The sequence below is a fragment of the Felis catus genome, chromosome C1 (assembly GCF_018350175.1).
Source record: "Felis catus isolate Fca126 chromosome C1, F.catus_Fca126_mat1.0, whole genome shotgun sequence".
Lineage (NCBI taxonomy): Eukaryota > Metazoa > Chordata > Mammalia > Carnivora > Felidae > Felis > Felis catus.
The window spans coordinates 105,193,358-105,213,047 of record NC_058375.1 but is presented as its reverse complement, the minus strand read 5'-3'; the positions used below and the strand labels follow the sequence as shown (position 1 = coordinate 105,213,047).

Sequence of the window (19,690 nt, the reverse complement as noted above, 5' to 3'; positions counted from 1 at the left end):
CTGTCATCACAGAGCCTGACGCGGGGCTCAAACTCACAGACCGTGAGATCATGACCTGAGCCAAAGTCGGCCGCTTAACCGACTGAGCCACCCAGGCGCCCCTTGAATCCAAATTTTACACTCTTCTACCACACCATGCTATCTCTGACAACAGAATTTACTTCCAGTATACTCCATCACTTCAGAAAGAGGCACCTGACCCTAGAATCTTAGCTTTCTGTTTCCTACACAAGACCTTGCCTCTCACTCCCATCCTAGCTCTCCACTTCCTTTAATCTCTTCTTACTCCCTGTGATATCTAGGACAGAGGACTGGGTATATTTGGTTTATTTTATACAGTAAAAATTGAAACACAGTCACATTTGTGGTAAAGTATGAGGGGAAATGGACTTAGGAGCAGCTGTAAGGTTCTCAGTAACTCCCCTTCGTCCCCTCACCTGGGGGTGGGGATGGTTAGATGGTTCTCAATTTTCCAATGGTGATGGAATCAAGAGTTGTGGAGGAAGAGCTGTCAGAGAAAGCTGTTAAATCTAGGTTTCCAGAGGCCAGAGGTTCTTTCTGGGGAAGGCAGCAGTTGATTTGAGTCACAGGCATCACTCTGGATCTTGGCTCCCTCTCCTGGTATGTTAAGACACCCTGAAATAAAAAAAGAAACAGACAAGACTGTGGAACAGGAAAATTACTTGTGTGTGGGAGGGGTGGTGTGGAGGGCTGGGAAAAGGCAGAGAGGATTTTAAAATGGCGTTCAAAAAGTGTGACAAGCAGAACTTTTTCCATGGCTTTGCATCAAAAGGGATGGGAATGTTACATTGCAGGTAACAAAATGGTAGGTGCTCAGTATTGAATTAAGAATGTATCAATCACTGTATTGACTTAAAACTCCAAAGGATAAATTTACTGACACATACATTCTTTGATCATTGTACCTTGTCCTCTTTTGTCAGATACTAGAGGGATGGTAGAATAAGTAGGCTACACTGTTACGGCAGCTTCCAGCACTCATCCCTCAAACATGCACTGACTTACTGTATGCAATGCCGTGAACTGAGGGCTCATGGGATACCCATCAATCAACGACTACATCATCACCTATGTAACTTGTGTTGCAGTGGAGGAAGGAAGGAATGTCAGGAGTTATTACATTTTTCTCCTTGTAGCAAACAAGCCAGCCAGCTAGCAAGGAAGAGCAAGCTAGTTAAGACCAATGCATTAATCATCTGTTCTTTTACAATTTCTGGTCTGTGACCACCATGTCTCAGCCTCGGGGAATTTTAACCCACTAGTCTGCCTGGGAAACATCTATCTCTAAAACTTCTCTTACCTTCCACCCAGAATATCACCAAACACCCACTATGTGCCAAGTGTGATGCCTTCACTATCATTTAATTCCAAGAACCCTGACAAGTAATAGCTCTTTTCATGTTCTCTTTAAAACACAGAAAACCCTCAGAGAAGTCAAGCCTCAGTCAATCCGAATCCAAAGCCTGTGTTATGCCATGCCGTGCTGCCTTTCAGTGATCAGAACAGTCCTAATGCATTATGTTTGATAGCAGAGTTCCCGTTTTCTCTCCAGGGTACATCACTTGGAGAGCCAAAGAGGCCTTTAATATAGAGTGGAGAAAAGGGTCTAATAAAAAGCCAAGAAAAGACCCGTCTTACCAGATTTTCTCTGACCAAAGAAGAAATAACTGTTTAGAAAATAATGCCAGCAGATTTCACATTAGTCCAGGGAAAAGGCAATCCTCAGTAATGGGTATCCTAGACCATTAATCACATTTTGGGAAATTCTCAGCTTTACTCCACTTTTAGAACATCACCAGTTAGCTAAAGCTTTTGTTGAAGAGGTGTTGTATTTATATTCCTAAACTACATATATGTAAGAATGCTCTCCATTGAAGGTAAAGTACATTTCCACTTGTCACCAGGATCAACACATACCTCCAAATTTATCCCAGCTCTTCACAAAATTTCTCTGTACCCAAGAAGTAGAAAAGATACCAGAGGTAAAAAAGCAAAATTTAAGAGGGTGAAATATATAAAGGTTTGTCATTGTCACCAAATGTTTTTGAGGCCCAGAGAACCAGCCAAGTGGCTAAAAGTAGGTGGTGTGGGGAGATTATATTTACTTAAAACAAACACATAAAAAACACCCCAAATCCTTAGTGATGAAGATGCAGGGTGGGGCCAAGGTTTTACTTTAAGATGCCAGAAAAAAGGAGATAAAGTCCTGCCACATTTGCTGATAAATAAAAAGAGGGAAACTTCCTATCAGGGCCTGGGGATGAGTTGTTTTCGGGGAAAAAAAAAGGCCTTCAGCTCACCTAGAATCTCTGATTTCCCTTCCCCAAGACAACTCTTGAGTCTGTAAAAGAGAAACAAAGACAGAGCCATCTCCAAGCCCCCTTCCCCTTTAAGTGACCCTGAGGTGTGAGGTAAGGCCAAGGGAAAAAACGTAGCAGTCTCCCAACACAGGAGCCGGCGCAGGGATGTGTCAGCTTAGGTTGATGTTGGAAGTAAAAAACAAAGGTCAAGAGCAAAGTACTCTCAAAGAAGGTCCTAGGTACAGCTCTAGAAGGCAATGTACAACCAAGCCCACTGCCCAATAATCAAGATCTCAAATTAATCCTTTACTGATCTCTACTGCCCTCGGCGATGGTTGGCTGTTTAGCAGACACGGGATCTTATGTGTTGTTTCATACAAGTGGGAAGGATTTCTAGCCATGGGGAGGAAGAAACAGGGAACTGGACGGGGCCATCTCCTCTCTATCCATTCCAACTGAAATACCACAAGGAAAATGTACAAAGTTTCAAGTTCTCTTATCTTCTCTTTCCCACAAAATTATGTGGCAAGAATAAAGGAGACATAATGGGGATGAGGAAGTAAAGTTGCTATGAATCCAACAGATCCAGGGCAGATGGGTTTAGCCAGCACACTTTTGAGTCAAACAAAACCCTGCAGCCTGTATTTGTTGTTTTGTTTTTTTCTTTTGGCACTGCTCACTAGCCCCTCCACCCATGTCTGTATTTTCAACTTTTGACTCTTGCTACAGTGAGAACAAAGGGTAAGGGCAGAAGAAAAAAAATGATGGTGCCATTAGGTAACTACAGTAGCAATTCCTAAGTAGACGTCAGCGTTATGCCCTTTTCCTCAGACTTAACTAAGCATTAAATGCGCTCTTCCCCAGCAGTTAGAAGCAATTTGGCAGTTTTACACTGCACTTGCTCCTTTCCTTCAAAGCACGCGCTTCTCCTTACTTCTATGGGGGTGGGGGGGAGAAGGGAGAAGAGGATGTTTACTTAAGAGCTATCTCACTTGCGTGAACCTCTTGTAGCTTTGTCTATGCAGTCTCAGTGAGTTATTACTCAGCAATTGTGAACAGCAGCTGACTGGACATGTCCATAGTTACTCATAAACAAGTATGAGAAACGCCCCAATACCCCAAAACCCATTTGGATGATGTTTGTGTTACTGCCTACATACATGAGTGGGTAACGCATCCCTCTTCTACAGAGTGCCTTAAATAAAACAATTCAGGGGTTTGAAGTTGTGTATTTTCAACATGCCCAGAAAGGCAAATGTGGAAGTCTAAAAGCTGTTGATTCCTTGGGGGTGGAGAAAGAAACCAATTGGGCAAGTCAAAGTGCCAAGAGGGGATAAGGAAAAGGGTGAGCCAGATTCCAGAAGCAGCCAATACAACTGTATGCCCTACCTACTGGGTGTATTCCTAGGCTGCTATTTCTGAAGTGTCCAGTGACGTGTGGAACTTCACGTAATGAAGGTTGCTATTTAGAACCTTTTACCCCGCCAGTGACCTAGGTGGGGTCCAGATGTGGTGACTCTCTCTTCACCCCTTAAAGCCAACATTCCTTTTATTAAGCTTCACTGGGGTATGAAAAAGGGATAGGGCAAGAGAGGGTTAAGTGTGGCTTATGTATGACAGACTGCCATTCACAGCAAGAAGGGTAGATGTGGGAAAAGAATGAACCAGAAGGATCCCTACCACAACCACCCCAACTCTAGGCTTGCTTCAAAAATGCTTCTTCACTCACAACTGTACAACTTTTTGAAGACATACACAAATAGTTATCCATACAGTATATCCCACTTCATTACCAACCACTCCCTTAACATCTTGATTTTACCCCACCCATCATCCCCTTTCCAAAACTGAATTACAGAGGATCAAACAGAAAACCCGCACGGCCATGAAGATCACAGAGGCTCAGATTGCCTTCAGTGACACCGAGCACTGGAAGTCAAAGGGAACACTTGGATTAAGATCAGTGTGAGAGGGGGAAAGTCAACCACACAACAAAGGAAACCATACTTTATTAAACTGGAAAACAAAAACATAATATTGGGGACAAAGAGATTAAAAAAAAAAAGAATGGCTGGAAGACAGGCAAGTGCAAGTGGTCACAAGGAAGGGACAAGACGGGTGGTCTGTGGTATCTGTGCACCTCAAATGTGCAGGCACACACCCCGTCCCCTTGACCCCCATCACACTTATACCAAAAGCCAATACAATCAGATCTTCAGAGATACATCCAGGCCTTCTTTCTGCATCCTGTAGCTGGTTCCACCTTCAGCCCTGGACAGTCATGTAGGGTCTTTGCTGGAGAAAATTTAGATTTTCCAACCATAGGTCTGCTCCACAAAGCAGCAGTTTCAGCTCCTGAAGAAGTTTTCTCTCCTAGTTGTGCTCACCACGGAAGCCAGGAGACCTTGGTCAAAGCCCGAAATCTCAAAGAAAAATGTCAAACCTTCAGAACTAGTTATTTTATTAAATGATATTAATACACATTTCAAAAGGATTTCATTGTTGTTGCCTCTAAAGCATGTACTTGTTTTGTTTTCCACACTGAACACGTGAGAATATCATTCAACATATCTAATTTTAATCTTAACAGGCACCCCCCACCCATTCAAAAAGGGGGGGGGAGGAAAAAAAGGGGGAGAAAGCAGTATTTTACAGCGGCTTCAAAACAATTAACAGCTGAAGCTTAATTCTGCATGACCCGATAACTTCAGGACTGATAGTGAATATTCTGCAATTAGGAAGTTTAGCATATTCACATTATCCAGATAGGTTAGCTGTACCATATATATCACAAACGTTGTATTCCTGGGATCAAAAAGGATAAAAGTCCTACTCTCTTATCATTTTACCCTCCCTGGCATCAAACCAAAATCCATTTATGCTCACCTTTTGGGAGGGCAGAGAGAAATAGGGAGGGGGCTGTCATCTAAGCTGACTGGAGAGCAAACTCTCAATACTTAAGGACTTGATTTCTGATACTATCACTGCGTTTTAAGCAGTACCAGCATATTCACGACCCCCCACCAATTCTCTGTCTGTGATTTTACAGTGAGCACCAAGGACCTTAGTAACAACTTCGCATATTCTGATTTCATATAAATCATGTCCTTGCCAAGACACACTATGTTATGCTTTCTTTAAAAAAATCTTGTTTATTATATTTTTAAACTCAGGTTGAAATACAAAAGTCAGAGCATGGGCGTGGAGTTTTAAATCACAGACACAGAAAGAATAAAACCCCTTTGTTTCATGTTATGAATACCAGAATTGTCTTTTTTCACTATATCACATATATACACTGTCGTCTTCATTTACTGCTGTAGACAGACTTCCTTAAAGTTAACACCCGACAGTCACATACAAATCCTCCCGTCCATCCTGAAACAAACTCAATGAGGATTTTGTAGCTTAAAAAACAAAACACCCCACAAAAGAGCCCAACCCTTAAAAGTCCATCTTTTAAACTGTACAAGGTCTTCCTTTCATGTATTAGTCATCATGCTTTTGAGGACAATCACCCTGCCCCAACATTTAGGAAGCCACTTTCCTGACATCTCCACATTTTCTGATAAAATCAAATGGTCAGAGAGCCTTTTCAAGTAAACGTTACTTTTAGCTTAAACAAGAGCAGCAGAAAGAATTCACATTCTTTTATTCTAGAATGAAAAACATCCCACTTAATTTCTGCAAAAAAAAAAAAAAATCCATTTCAGTTTTGAGTCAATTAGAACTCTCTCCCCCCCTCCCCCCCACCCCTCCCCTTACTCTTGCTTACACTTTTCCCTAAACAAATGTCTCAGGACTCAACGTAACTATATCATTTCTTTGCTTTGCTACACTATACACCCCACCCCACACACAAGGTCATGGCATCATGCATTTTTGTGGGGGAGAGCTATAGGGCGGAGAGTCTCGAGAGGGTCAAAGACACAACAGTTGGCTTAAGACCAGAAATGCATCAGGAAGATGAAGGACTCGTGGCCTCCTAGCCACAGAGCACATGGCAAGCCCAAATAAATAACATGGAATAAATTACACAAAAACTCCCAAACTATGACGCACACCTGGTTTAAGCTGCTCTTGATCTGAAAAGCAAGTTTATGCTGACACAAAGAGTCATCTTCTGTCACTATGTTGTCCACTCTCCCCCATCTTTAATATTTTACTAGAGGAATCCAAAGCAATCCCTATACTTCCTACAGTTCTATACTCACATAGAAGAAAATATGAAGCTTGCTAGGATTCCCTAAAAAAGAACACATTGTTTTACTCATCTAGCTGGATATTACCAGTGTGTATACCTTGGGGTAAGACACTAAATAATATAAAATAATAGTAAAGCAGTATTTGCTTTTCAGTGTTCCTTGATATAAAGTTATAAACACTCAAAGCGTACTGATTGTCTTTTTTCCCAGTACTAGTTGTGGAAATATAAAGAAGCCTTTCAGTTTGGGGAGAAGGAAAGCAAACCATTCTTGTGTAAAATGACTAAGGGCAGAAACATTCTTTATTTCCTAGGGGAAGCGGAAGGTGGAGATAAGGCTTGAGCCTTGAAATGTGACAGGCTGCTAGCTGTAGAATGGGGGAAATTTGGATTTCTCAGGTCCTCCTCTGTAAAGATATGTATACCCACTTGTCACTAAAACACTTCTGAAGAGGTAGAATGTATAGAAAGATGCTATCCAACCTCCTCCTTTGAAATACCAAGAACAGGGGTAAATGCAGGACTAGGGCGAAGAGGAAAGAAAGATGCAGGTCAATAGTTCCCTTTCCCTACTACTCCACCTTTGCTGAAAACCATCAAGCATCACTTAACATTTGGGAGGCATCATGGTAAAAAATCTATCTCTTACATTAAAAAATTCAAAGATAATATTTCAGTTGCGCCTTTATTAGCAATTGTCAACTGTAGTGACTTTTCTTTCTGGCCAAAGCAGACGTGCAAACTGAGGGAGAAAAAGTCAATCAAGAAAGAAAAGCAGGAAGCATGAGCTTGGTTGCAGGACGTGCCAAGCTATAGAAGTCTCCCGTTCTCATTTATGAGCAATGGGCAGGTCACACGGCACCGTTACTGGTTCCTGTCTCTAACTCTAACATTGGAGGCACACCTTATTTTAACCTGGAGATTATATTTAGCCCCCTCTCCTTCATTCCAAGGATGAAGAGTAATAATTTTTACTAGGATAGAATGACACCTGTATGTCCTCAAAGTTCCAAATAGTCCTTTAGAAGAAGAGGTTCATTTCTTTTTTTTTTTTTTTTTTTTGTAAGATTTTAGGAGAAAGGTAAAGAACCCAACTTCAATAGGTCTTTAAAAAACAAAACAAAACAAAACAAAACAAAACTTCAAAGGTCCACGGTCTCCCACCTATTTCCCCTTGCAACATCTCTCGGCTTGTCAGCAGGGCACAGAGCATACAGGAAAGGGAGCCAAGCTGGTCACAGTAGTTACTCAATGGGAGAGAGAAGGGGAAAGGGATCCTTCCATTGACTACTTGATAAGCCAAGCCCAAAGAACATCCCAACATTGCACGTTATTCTCTGTACTGATGGAAGTTTTATTTCAAATGTAATACTCTTCAGTAAATGGGTAAGAGTTGTTTTCCTCCCCACCCCCTCAAACCCCCAGCCAAATGAAGTGGCTCTGGTTGTGTTTCTTTGCCCCCCAGCCTCTGTAAAATACAAGTAGCTTGGGTTAAGTGCAGTGGGAGAGCAGACTGGATGGAATAGTGAAATGCAAGCATGTTTGACTTTTTAATTTCGAAGGGAGGCCCTTTGTCATTAAAAAAAAAAAAAAAAGATCAAAGGAAGGAAATCAAATAAAAACAATAATAAATCAAACTCTACTTCCAATGCTCTCTAGACTGTTCAAAATGCTTTTCCCTTGGTTTCCATCAGTACCTGGGAGGGAAGAATGGGCGTTTTGGTGCAAAGAACGGAGGGCCCCTAGCAAAAGGTGGCCTGGGTCTCTTTAGACTGTGGAATGGGTCTCTGCTGAGAAAAGGTTCCCTAGGCCGAAAGTCTGGCCGGGGATTCCGCAAAATCATACCACTCCGGTTGATGGCGTCTCTGTGTGAGGGACCCAAGTGGGGGCCACTGCTGCTGTTGCTGCCTCCCCCACCTCCTCCTCCATGGGCTGGGCCCAGGTGCTCCAGAGAATGGGAGGGTAGGCTGAGGCTCTCTCGTACACGGCTAAGGCCAGGGCCGTTGAGGTCCCGTTGGGTGGGGCCCCCATGGTCCCTGGGTCCTGGGAGCACCCCAAAATGCTCAGCCAGGGTCCCTTGAAGAAGGGAACTATGGTCCTTGGGAAATACTGCCACAGCTCCTGCCACTCCGTGCTCTGCCAGTGGTGGAGCTGGGAAGGGTACAACCCCAGAGTGGTCAACAGGGGGTGGAGGAGGAGGTGGAGTAGAAAAGGGAACACCACTCCCACCACTGCTGCTATGTTCCCCAGGGGGTGGAGGAGGGGGTGGGGTGGGGAAAGGAACTCCGCTGTGCTCTCCAGGAGGAGGGGGTGGGGCAGCATGGGCCAGGGCCGCCTCCTTTGTGAAGGGGTTCGAAAGATCCACTGTGGGTAGATGAGTGGGTGCATCTCGAGAGAAGATACCCCCATGATCCTTAGGAGGGGCAGGTGGGGCAGATGACGGCCCCACTGGCTCTCTCTGGAAGGGTGTCCCATGTTCCAAGGGGGATGGGGGGAGATGATGCTCAAATGTTGAGTTGAAACTGTTGGAACGGAAGCTGCCGACACTTTCCTGAAATTGGGATGCCCGTTCCTTGTATGGTGCTGCTTTAAAGCCAGTGAGGCCTCCGCTGCCCCCACCCCCAAGGGATGCCAACTCAGAGGCACTTGTGGGGCCATTGTCGAAGGAGCTGCCTGAGGTGCTCAGATCAAACCAACCCACCCTTGAAGCCTCGCGCCCGTGTCCTCTATTTCCCTTCCCAGGAACTCGGACGGACTCTACGGTCTGTATCGGCTCCCCTGACATCCTCCTATTGGATGCGTTATGATAACCCAAGGTTTCTATAGGGGCCCCCTTCTCTTCGGTGCTGTCAGGCAAGTCTAAGCAGGAGGAGGAGACTCGGGTTTCTATGCGGTAGTGCTCTTCTTGCTGCTGCTGATCGGTGGCTGTCAAGCTGGGCTGGGCGAGATTTGACAGGCCGACACCATCACTTGAAGTGCCCTTGCTGGGGGCCTGGCCAAAATGCTTATCATCCGAGGGCTTTCGCGAGGCATTTTTAAGCATATTCTTAAACTCAATCGTCGACGTGGTGGAAATGGTGGGGGCCAGGACTTTCTCCACGCCTGGTGTGGGTGGGTGGCCCGTGGGAGCGGCAAGGGTATTCTGCGGAGAGAAAAGGGAACGATGTGGGACTGGGTGAGGAGGCTCTGGGTACTGCTTCTGCGGCAAACCGAGATGCCCAGTGGTAGACTGAGACAAGCTATTGTGGTTGGAGTCAGGGGTGAAAAATGAATCATTCTTACTCGGTGACGGTGACCGGTCAGACCCCGGTTCACTCCCTCTTATGCTGAAGGCACCAAATAGCCCGGGGGAAGAGGAGAGCCGGTCACAATTCTCACTAGAGTCCAGGAGAGCCCTTACAGATGGAGGGAAGGCAGACTTTACCCCGAATTCTTGGGCCCTGTGGCTATAACTGGAGAGGATTGGCTGGTATTCGGTGGTATCAGAGAGCTTGCTTGACTTCAGGATAGACTTGGCCGGCTTCTTCTCTAGGTTCATCATGGCAGAGGGTGGAGGCCCTGAGTATTCAAAATCTCGGTAATCCTCATCTTCCTGGAAAGAAGTATCTGGATAGAACTTCTCCTGTGAAGAGTCCATCAGGGAAGATGGCCTCTCCATTCCATCCGAAGGCTGTTTATAGGGTGATTCACTGCCCAGGCCAAAAGGTCGATATGTAGATACAGAATTGGAGAGTTCCCGGGGGTAGCTTTCCTCTCTCCCAGGGGGTGGTGATCTTGTACTGCTGGGTGTTGAGGAACCAGGGCTAATGATCTTAGAAAGCAGGGACATGGTGTCTACACTGCTGGATGTGGGCTTGTCCATCATCTCATCCTGGGTGGGCGTCCCACTCCGTTCGTCCCGCACAGGGGTTCCGTCAATGTTGTCAATTGACGTGCTAGTAGGGCCACGCTGGAAGTCTGAGGGGTGGCTTTCTGCTGGGGCACTGGACCCCAAGCTGCTCAGGATTGGGATGTTTAAGTTTAAGCCACTGAAACCAGGATTACCTTTTAAGAAGTTGTGGATCTTCATTTCCAGGCTTGGAGAGGTGGACTCAGACTCCAGCTTTGGCTTGGAGATCTCTGAAGATTGGCACATGGCAACTTCAGTAGGTGGGGCAGCAGGGCTAGTACTGTGGGTTCCTGTAAACCCCATAGAGTTGGATGGTAGCTTAAAAGTAGTGCTTGGGAGCCCCGGGCTTTGCCCAATTGAGGCCTTGCTAGCTGATGTCGAAGAGACTTCAGAAGTTGATGAATTAGGAGAATAGTTGAAGCTTTTAGGAATAAAGGATTGGGTACTGGAGGACAGATTTCTTCCTTTGATGCTAGAGACTGTGGTGTTTGCAGGGGAAGCTGAAGTGCTCTGGGATGCAGCTTCACTGGCTGGGACTGGGTTCCCAGTAACACTCTGAAGTAAAGATGACAGGCCTGTAGAAACAGAGATTAAAGGAGTTAAAAAGAACAACTGCCTGCCCTACAATTAAAACAATGTAGGCTAATCGGATATTCTCATTCATTCCAGCGGGAACCAGATAGACATTAAAATATGAGGCCAAAGAGAATCCAGACCAAACAAGCAATGGCTAAATGTCATAGAAAATACTGGACCTATTTCTCAATATAAAGAGAGCAAATTACTGAAATGTTTCTAGTACAGTCATCAAACAAGTCTAACACAGCACAATAAAAGGCAACAGGAAAGGGAAGATTTTAGTGTCAGAATCATTCATAGTTTAAACAAGACAAAGCAGGAAGAGAAAGGAGGCAAATTATCCTTAAAATAACACTTTAAGCCAGTATTTCTTAACATTTGATCTGTGGAACTGTTTCTGTAAATGCAAATAGATATTCCTTTCTAGCCTCTGCAATTGTTTCTAGTAAGTTAACGAACACTGTTATTTATTCTCAAGAGAGAGATCACGTATGCACATTGCTGAAATTTGTTTGAACAAGACACTTTTTTCAAGCATCTCTTGCTAGACTTTGGGGAAACAATGGTTTAGCTATCATTTTTGGTTGTAAAATGTAGCAATAGTAAACATGCAAACACACACCCCAAAGACTTACAAAGCTAGATCATCTTATAGCTTGGAAAATTTAAGAATTATTCATCTACCCAAGTTGACACTGATGAGATTCAACCCTACTCACTGATAGACAAAACCTCAGAAGCTCTGAGAAAGAATTCTTTGGGGTAAAGGCTGAAGTCCACCAAAGCAAACTGCTCCTCCTGTAGAAAATTTTTTAGAAAAATACTTGACAAAGAGATAAAAGGAGGTCCTATAAATTCAATCATGTGTTGGCAAATTTACCCAATTTCTGGTCATAAATGAAAACCTTTGGGGCATACTTCACCCGGATTTGTAGCTTTTCGTCATACACTAAAACTGTTCCTTCATAATGGTGTGATGAAAGACACCAGTACTTTATATGGTACTTTACTTAATGATTCTTCAAGATTTCAATTTTAATCCATATTTACCAACAGACTTAAGCTCTGAAGAATTCTGAGATTACTCCATCCTTGGAACATTAAAAAAAAATTTTTTTTTTAATATTTTATTTGTTTTTGAGAGACAGAAACAGAGTGTGAGCAGGAGAGGGGCAGAGAGAGGGTGACACAGAATCTGAAGCAACTCCAGGCTCTGAGCTGTCAGCACAGAGCCCGATGCAGGGCTCAAACTCATGAACCGTGAGATCATGACCTACACCAAAGTCGGACACTTAACTGACTGAGCTACCCAGGTGCCCCCATCCTTGGAACATTTTTAACTGCCATAAAGTTATATATTTAATGGTGCATGTTATCCAATATTCAGTAATATCTGAATAACTGAAATATTATTTCAATTATCCTGCTGAAACAAACAAACAAAAAACATGTTTCATTTCTGAAAAGTTCTCTGGGTACATAACTTCCCCCTCCTAACAGTTTGATTTAATTCTTAGCAGCCACTGTTCATACCAAAATCAGAAGTCCTCAAGCACTAGCACATGACATATGACGTCATGATTTTTAAGATATTTCAGCATATCTTTCAGATACTGTGGGATTTCTTCAAAAGATCATCTTGTTAAGATAGACACTACTCAGATTTCTGATAATAGGTGATATAGTCCCTTACCACTAAATATTAATATTGTTCTTTGATTTTTTTTTAAAGTTTATTTATTTAAGAGAGAGTGAGAGAGGGAGAGCGAGAGAGAGCACGTTGTCAGTGCAGAGCCAGACTCGTGAGGTCATGACCTGGGATGAAATCAAGAATCAGACACTTAACTGCCTGAGCCACCTAGGCACAGCACCTTTCTTCAATCTTAACGGGCCATACTCTATTGGACTTTTTGCCCATTGAAGTCATTCTTTTGTGTTAAAAATCTGTCAATAATGGCTGTGGGTGACACAATCAGAGCAAAGTTCTAAGAGATCCCTTGGAATCTCTCTCTATAGGCTTTTACAAATGCATCTATTTAAGTTGCTGGATAAAGTTTCTTAAAAGTCAAGCATTCTATTTTCCACAAGGAAATGAAAGGTGATGAACCACCCAGTTACTCCACAAAGATTGTCTTCTGGGGTCCCCAAAAACACATGCTGTCAGAACACCTAGTTCTGTTCAAATTTTGCCTGATGAGAAAGTCCACATGATGCTGGTGTCATAATCTACTGAAAGGAAAAGCTGTAAGTATTATTAATGTCCCCTGGAGGCTCCTGGTTGAGAACTTTGATACAGAGTTAAATCACTGTATTGAAGATATTGCTCTGATATTTATAATTCACTGCATAATTATACTGAGGTGCTAAATAACGACTGTGCTTGTATCTGGAGGTTTTGAGAACAGAGAGCAGGTATGTTTTATGAAAAAATATTAAAGCAGTTTTAGACACAAAACAGATAATTAACAAGGTATACTAGGTTCAAATAAGGTAGAGATTACAGGTACAGAGATGTGCTATACCTACAAATAAAGGCCTCTAAATTAGGACATAAAAAAAGAAAATCATTTCTCGTAAGATTTTTGATGGTAGATTGACCTTTCTTACTGTCTTTAGCTTTGGTTAACATTAAAAATATAAGCCTTGGGGCGCCTGGGTGGCGCAGTCGGTTGAGCGTCCGACTTCAGCCAGGTCACGATCTCGCGGTCCGGGAGTTCGAGCCCCGCGTCAGGCTCTGGGCTGATGGCTCAGAGCCTGGAGCCTGTTTCTGATTCTGTGTCTCCCTCTCTCTCTGCCCCTCCCCCGTTCATGCTCTGTCTCTCTCTGTCCCAAAAATAAATAAAAACGTTGAAAAAAAAAATTAAAAAAAAAAAATAATAAGCCTCAACATATACTAACCGGTCCTCAGAGCTGGAATAAATGCAGCCCCTAGAGGGCTCATGGTGTAGGTAAAAGAATACTAGAATCCAGTCAAGCAATCTGGCTTTTAGTCTCAACTCATCACTGAGTAGATAAATTTGTAACCTTAAGCAGGTCACATCACCTCACTGAGCCTTATTCTCCTCACCTGAAAAGGAGGGGATTAGACCAGATGGTATTTTGTCTCTTTCAGCTTTGACAGTTTCTAATTCTATAAATGCCAGCTTGTAGATAAGAAATATAAATAAGACAATGAACTAACTGTATTATACATTTCATGGCTTTGGATGCTTCAGAACTGGAACCCAGGATTAAGCCAGAGACAAACAATCACAATTCAAGTCCCTGTGGCACAGGTCAGTTTACCTTGCAGTGCAGGGGCTGACTGTGTCTGGGTTTTGGAAAGAGCAGACAGAATGCTCTCTGGGGTGATCTCCACCTTTGAGAGGATATTTGCCAGAGGATTGTGAGATGTTGTCGGGGCAGGTGCAGGTGTTTTCAGGCCAGTGCTGAGGTTGCTGGGACTTGTAGGAGTTCCTGGAGAAGGTCTTGATGCAGGACTGACCCCTGGTGGCAGAAAGATTAACTCAAGAAAATGCGGTTCAAAATGACCATTAAATTCACAATAACTTTCCACTCACTCAAACCAGTTTGGTATGTTTAACAGGAATGCTTCTGTGACAGATCCGCAAATAGGGCATATCATGGCTTGTACAAAGGAAAAAATATGAAAATTAGATTAAAATCTGCTCCTGTCTACTTTGAACACCCCTAAAGTAAACAAGTACTTTCAGATGTATTTTTTAGTTTTGACAGCTAAAAGAGACTTAGGGAACCTACTTCTTTTCTTTCTACCAAATGGCATCAACACCACAGAATCTTGTAGGTGCTCAGTAAATATTGCTGGCTCATTATGATCAGAGCCATTCCAATTGTGTAACTCAACCCACTGCATAATTCTATGTGATTAGTAAATTATTTGCTTTTGAAAAGGCCTTTAAAATGAGATCATATAAGCAACTTCCTTTACATCTTTATATTTTATTTATTTTTTAAAGCAAGTTCCATGCCCAACATGGGGCTTGAACACATGACCTTGAGATCAAGAGTCCCATGCTCCACCAACTGAGCCAGCCAGGTGCTCCTACATTTTTATATTTTAAAACACTGTGTTAGTTTTTAATTCAGAAAAAAAAGGGTATATAATAAAAAAAAAAAGAATAATTTTTGAATGACAAAAATATTAATAGGTAGATATTTCACAAAGAAAAATAAAAATGAAAAAGTTTTTATCACATTGTTAATCAAAAAAATGTAAATTAAAACAAGTTACTTTTTTTTTTTTTTTTTTAAGTAATCTCTATACTCAATGTAGGGCTTCAACGCATGACCCTGAGATCAAGAGATGCATGCTTGAGGTACCAGGCTTGATTCAGTTGGTGGAGTGTGCGACTCGATCTCAGGGTTGTGGGTTTGAGTCCCACATTGGATGTAGAGATTACTTAAAAGGAACTGCATGCTCTACTGACTGAGCCAGTCAAGCACCCCAAAACAAATGACTTTTAAGACTGAATTTGACAAAGATTAAAATAAAAAATAGTGCTGGAGAGGCTGAGAAACAAAGGGAACTTTCATGTGCTTGGTACATAAAATAGTACATTTTTGGTGATCATTTTAGTATAACATGAAAAGATTAAAAACCTGTATGTTGGCTGGGGGGGAGAGGGGAAAATGGGTGATGGGCATCGAGGAGGGCACTTGTTGGGATGAGCACTGGGTGTTGTATGTAAGCGATGAATCATGGGAATCTACCCCCAAAACCAAGAGCACACTGTACAAACTGTATGTTAGCCAACTTGACAATAAATTATATTAAAAAAAAAAACAAACTGTATGGGTTTTTTTGGTCTTTATATGAGAAATATAAATTTAAGTTTTTATAAAGAAATTAAGTAATTGGGATTTTCTTCAAAATTATCAAGATTGGGTAAGGCACAGCAGAAACCAGAGTGGCTATGTGTTTCTACTGCTGAAGATGAATGATGTGTACACAAAGCTGCTCTACTTGTGTGTATTTTCATTAACATTTCCATTAAGGAAAGAAAAAGCCCTATATACTCATCAACCATTTAGGAAGGGTTGTGCATAGATTTTAGCATCAAGGTGGTTCATTATAGTGTTCTTTAAAACAGTGAAAAATTACAAAAATATCAGATGTCTAGTAATAAAGGCTTAGATAAGTTCATATACAATATGCTTCAATTATTGAAAGAAAAATTATTACAAATATTTAATCTACCAAAACATTCACAGACACACACACACACACACTGGTAAAGTTAGACACAACTAGCGTCTTTTAGGGTAGTAGGGTTGCAGGTTATTTATTTTATTCCCTTATTTTATTTTTCTATAATGACCATGTATTCGTTTTCCAACTTAAAAAAATCACTGTTAATTTAAGGAAAAAAAGCAACAAAAAACCCAGACTGATGATGGTTCAATTAGAAAGATGAAAATAAGCCTTTTATCTTCTTTATGGGGCTTACTTACCAGTATTTTTCATGACTGATGTCAGGCTACTAAGGATGGAACTGATCTTTGCCAGATCCACATTAGCCAGGTTTGGCAAAGCCAGTGCTGGAGAAGGGGACAGAAGAGAAGTATTCACAGGCTTTGGAAGAGGGGGCGTTGCTGTCATGGTCACAGGCACTGGGGTACACGAAGAGGCCTTGGAGATACTTTCTGTTGGCTTTGTGGGTACAGAAGTGGAAGCAGAGGACTTCTCCGCAGGTTTTTCCTTCCTGTCCTCTACTGTTTAAAGAAAAGAGGTGAGACTGCATTACTGTTTTCCAGACTTGACTTCCAGTATGAAATGTGTCCTAATATATCTGGATTTGGGGGTATAAAGCACAATGCTTTAGAGAAAAATCATTCACTCACTTCATCATTTTTACATAAGCCATACTCTTTATGTTGCTTCTCTCCTTCAACACCTGCTTAAAATAAATTTCCCAAATTCATTTTTTATCTTTTTAAAGATTTATTTGCATTTTCTTAGTATTTGTGTATTAAATTTGTACATTTCTGGGATCACGTTATTTGGCACACATGTGTTCTTTTAGTTACAATATTTATAGTCATAAATTACCCTGTCTTTTCTTTTCCATTAACCTGAGAGCTTTCTAAGACATAGAAACTTATGCATTAAATCCAACAAAACTCCAACTGCCTAACAAGAATGATTATGAAGCTTGGGATGTCAGAGAAACAATGCACCAATCCAGGTTAATTTTGTTTGTGTGCATGTGTATATATGTTAGTTAGAATGTATGTAATCTCTACACCCAACATGGGGCTGGAACTCCAGACCCCGAGATCAAGAGTCACATGCTCTCTGACTGAGCCAGCTAGGTACTGGAAAGACTGGGAGACTTTTTTTTTTTTTTTTTTTTTTTTTAAAGTAATCTCCTCACTCAGTGTGGAGCTCGAACTCACCACTCCAAGATCAACAGATACGCCTACTGACTGAGCCAGCCAGGGGCATGGCTTTGGAATCTTGGAAGGTTAAGAGTATAAGTGCCCCTCCTTCTAGAACTGTGCTGTTCAACAGAAATGTAATTCAAGCCACACATGTAAGTTTAGCTTTTCTAATGGCCACATTAGAAAAAAAAGTAGAGGGGTGTTGGGGTGGCTCAGTTGGTTAAGCGTCCAACTCTTAGATTTCAGTTTGGGTCATGTTCTCACAGTTTTCAGCTGAGCTCAAGCCCTCCATCAGGATAGGCTCTGAGCCTGCTTGGAATTCATTCTTTCTCTCTCAAAATAAATATAAATAGACTTAAAAAAAAGGGAGAAATAAGTAAAATTAACTTTAATTATATGTTTTACCTAAGCATCTCTCAAATATTTTCATTCTGTTATAAATATAAAAATCATTGGGGCGCCTGGGTGGCTCAGTCCGTTAAGCGTCCGACTTCGGCTCAGGCCATGATCTCACGGTCCGTGAGTTTGAGCCCCGCGTTGGGCTCTGTGCTGACAGCTCAGAGCTTGGAGCCTGCTTCGGATTCTGTGTCTCCCTCTCTCTCTGACCCTCCCCCATTCATGCTCTCTGTTTCAAAAATAAATAAACATTAAAAAAAAATTAAAAAACATAAATATAAAAATTATTGAGATATTTTCATTTTGGGTACTAAGTTTTCAGAATCCAGTGTGTATCTTTTTTAAAAAAAATATTTATTTTTTTTGAGTGGGGTGGGCAGGGAAGGGCAGAGAGCTACGGTGGAAGAGAATCCAAAGTGGGCTCCACACTGACAGCAGAGAGCCCGATGCAGGGCTTGAACCCATAAACCATGAGATCATGACCTGAGTTGAAACCAAGAGTTGGATGCTTAACTGACTGAGCCACCCAGGTGCCCCCTTCCCCAATAAGTACCTTTAAATTAGAGTACATCTCAAGTTGGACAAGCCACATTTCAAATGCTCAACAGCCACAAGTAAGTAGCTAGTGGCTACCATATTGAACAGAACAGATCTTGAGCAATGATTCTTAGCCCATGTGGCATACCAAATCCTAAACCGGGATAATAATACCCTGCTGTTCTAATCTAATCTTGCTGCTCTTTTTTTTTTTAATGTTTACTTATTTAAAAAAATTTTTTTAATGTTTATTACTGAGAGACAGAGCATGAAAGGAGGAGGGGCAGAGACAGAGAGGGAGACACAGAATCAGAAGCAGGCTCCAGGTTCTGAGCTATCAGCACAGAGCCCGAAGCAGGGCTCGAGATCATGACCTGAGCTGAAGTCTGATGATTAACCGACTGAGCCACCCAGAGGCCCCTAATGTTTATTTATTTTTGAGAGAGAGAGAGCGAGCGAGAGCAAGTGGGGGAGGGGCAGAGAGAGAGACACACAGAATCCAAAGCAGACTCCAGGCTCTGAGCTGTCAGCACAGAGCCTGATGCAGGGCTAGAACTCATGAACCACAAGATCATGACCTGAGCCGAAGTTGGCCGCTCAACCGACTGAGCCACCCAGGCGCCCCTAATCTTGCTGCTCTTAATACCAGCTTGTGATAGATTCGTTGGTGGGAAAAGAAAATACGTAAGGAACAAGGTGCCCTTTAATCACATAAAGGACATACCAATGATTTTTGACCCATCATCTTCCACATCTGAGAGTTCCATGTCTTCCACATCACGATTATCTGTCACAGGCTCAGGTGTGGCAGACTTCTCACTCTCCATGGCTGGTGACTGGGATTCCTCACCTCCCATTCCCTGAAAAGGAGACTCGGAACCAGTTGGAGAAGGAGCATCCATGCTTGGGGAAGGGACTGGTGATTCTTCAGGATCAGGAAGGGTTGACTTCAATTGATCCAGCTTCTTCTTTAAATTGTTCACTCGATTAGCAAAGGTTTTGTATGCCTAAAAGAAAAAAAGAGTTACTCCTCTGAGAAAAGGACTAAGATATTACTATTTTGACTTTGACCAGATTTCCTCATTATTATTAACTATAGCACTGGTACAAAACAAAAAAAAACCCAGGGCACCTGGGTTGTTCAGTCAGTTAAGTGTTTGACTTCTCAGGTCATGATCTCACGGTTCGGGAGTTTGAGCCCCACATCGGGCTCTTTGCTGTCAGCACAGAGCCTGCTTGGGATCTTCTGTACCCCCTTCTCTTTACCTTTCCCCTACTCATGCGAATACACGCTCTCAAAAATAAACAAACATTGAAAAACAAAATAAAAAACAAATCTGTCAATCATGGAGTAGTTTCCAG

The 19,690-nt window shown here is 42.3% G+C and overlaps 1 protein-coding gene across 11 annotated transcripts in view; it reads right to left on the bottom strand.

Annotated features, from left to right (window-relative positions):
• Positions 1-312: 312 nt before the first annotated feature.
• RPRD2 (regulation of nuclear pre-mRNA domain containing 2) overlaps positions 313-19,690 on the bottom strand; it is a 105,285-nt gene continuing 85,907 nt past the window's right edge. For 2 of the 11 annotated variants that reach the window (XM_045033463.1, XM_045033466.1), the window contains 5 exons: positions 19,053-19,335; positions 16,466-16,726; positions 14,279-14,479; positions 8,223-10,989; positions 4,315-4,744 (listed from right to left, as the gene is read on the bottom strand). In XM_045033463.1, coding sequence (XP_044889398.1) covers positions 4,705-4,744; positions 8,223-10,989; positions 14,279-14,479; positions 16,466-16,726; positions 19,053-19,335 — 3,552 coding nt within the window. In that variant the 3' untranslated portion in view covers positions 4,315-4,704. Of the gene's footprint in view, positions 637-4,314; positions 4,745-4,765; positions 6,006-6,458; positions 10,990-14,278; positions 14,480-16,465; positions 16,727-19,052; positions 19,336-19,690 lie in introns of those variants that run through there. The other 9 variants (XM_045033469.1, XM_045033468.1, XM_045033467.1 and 6 more) reach the window with 6 other exon arrangements.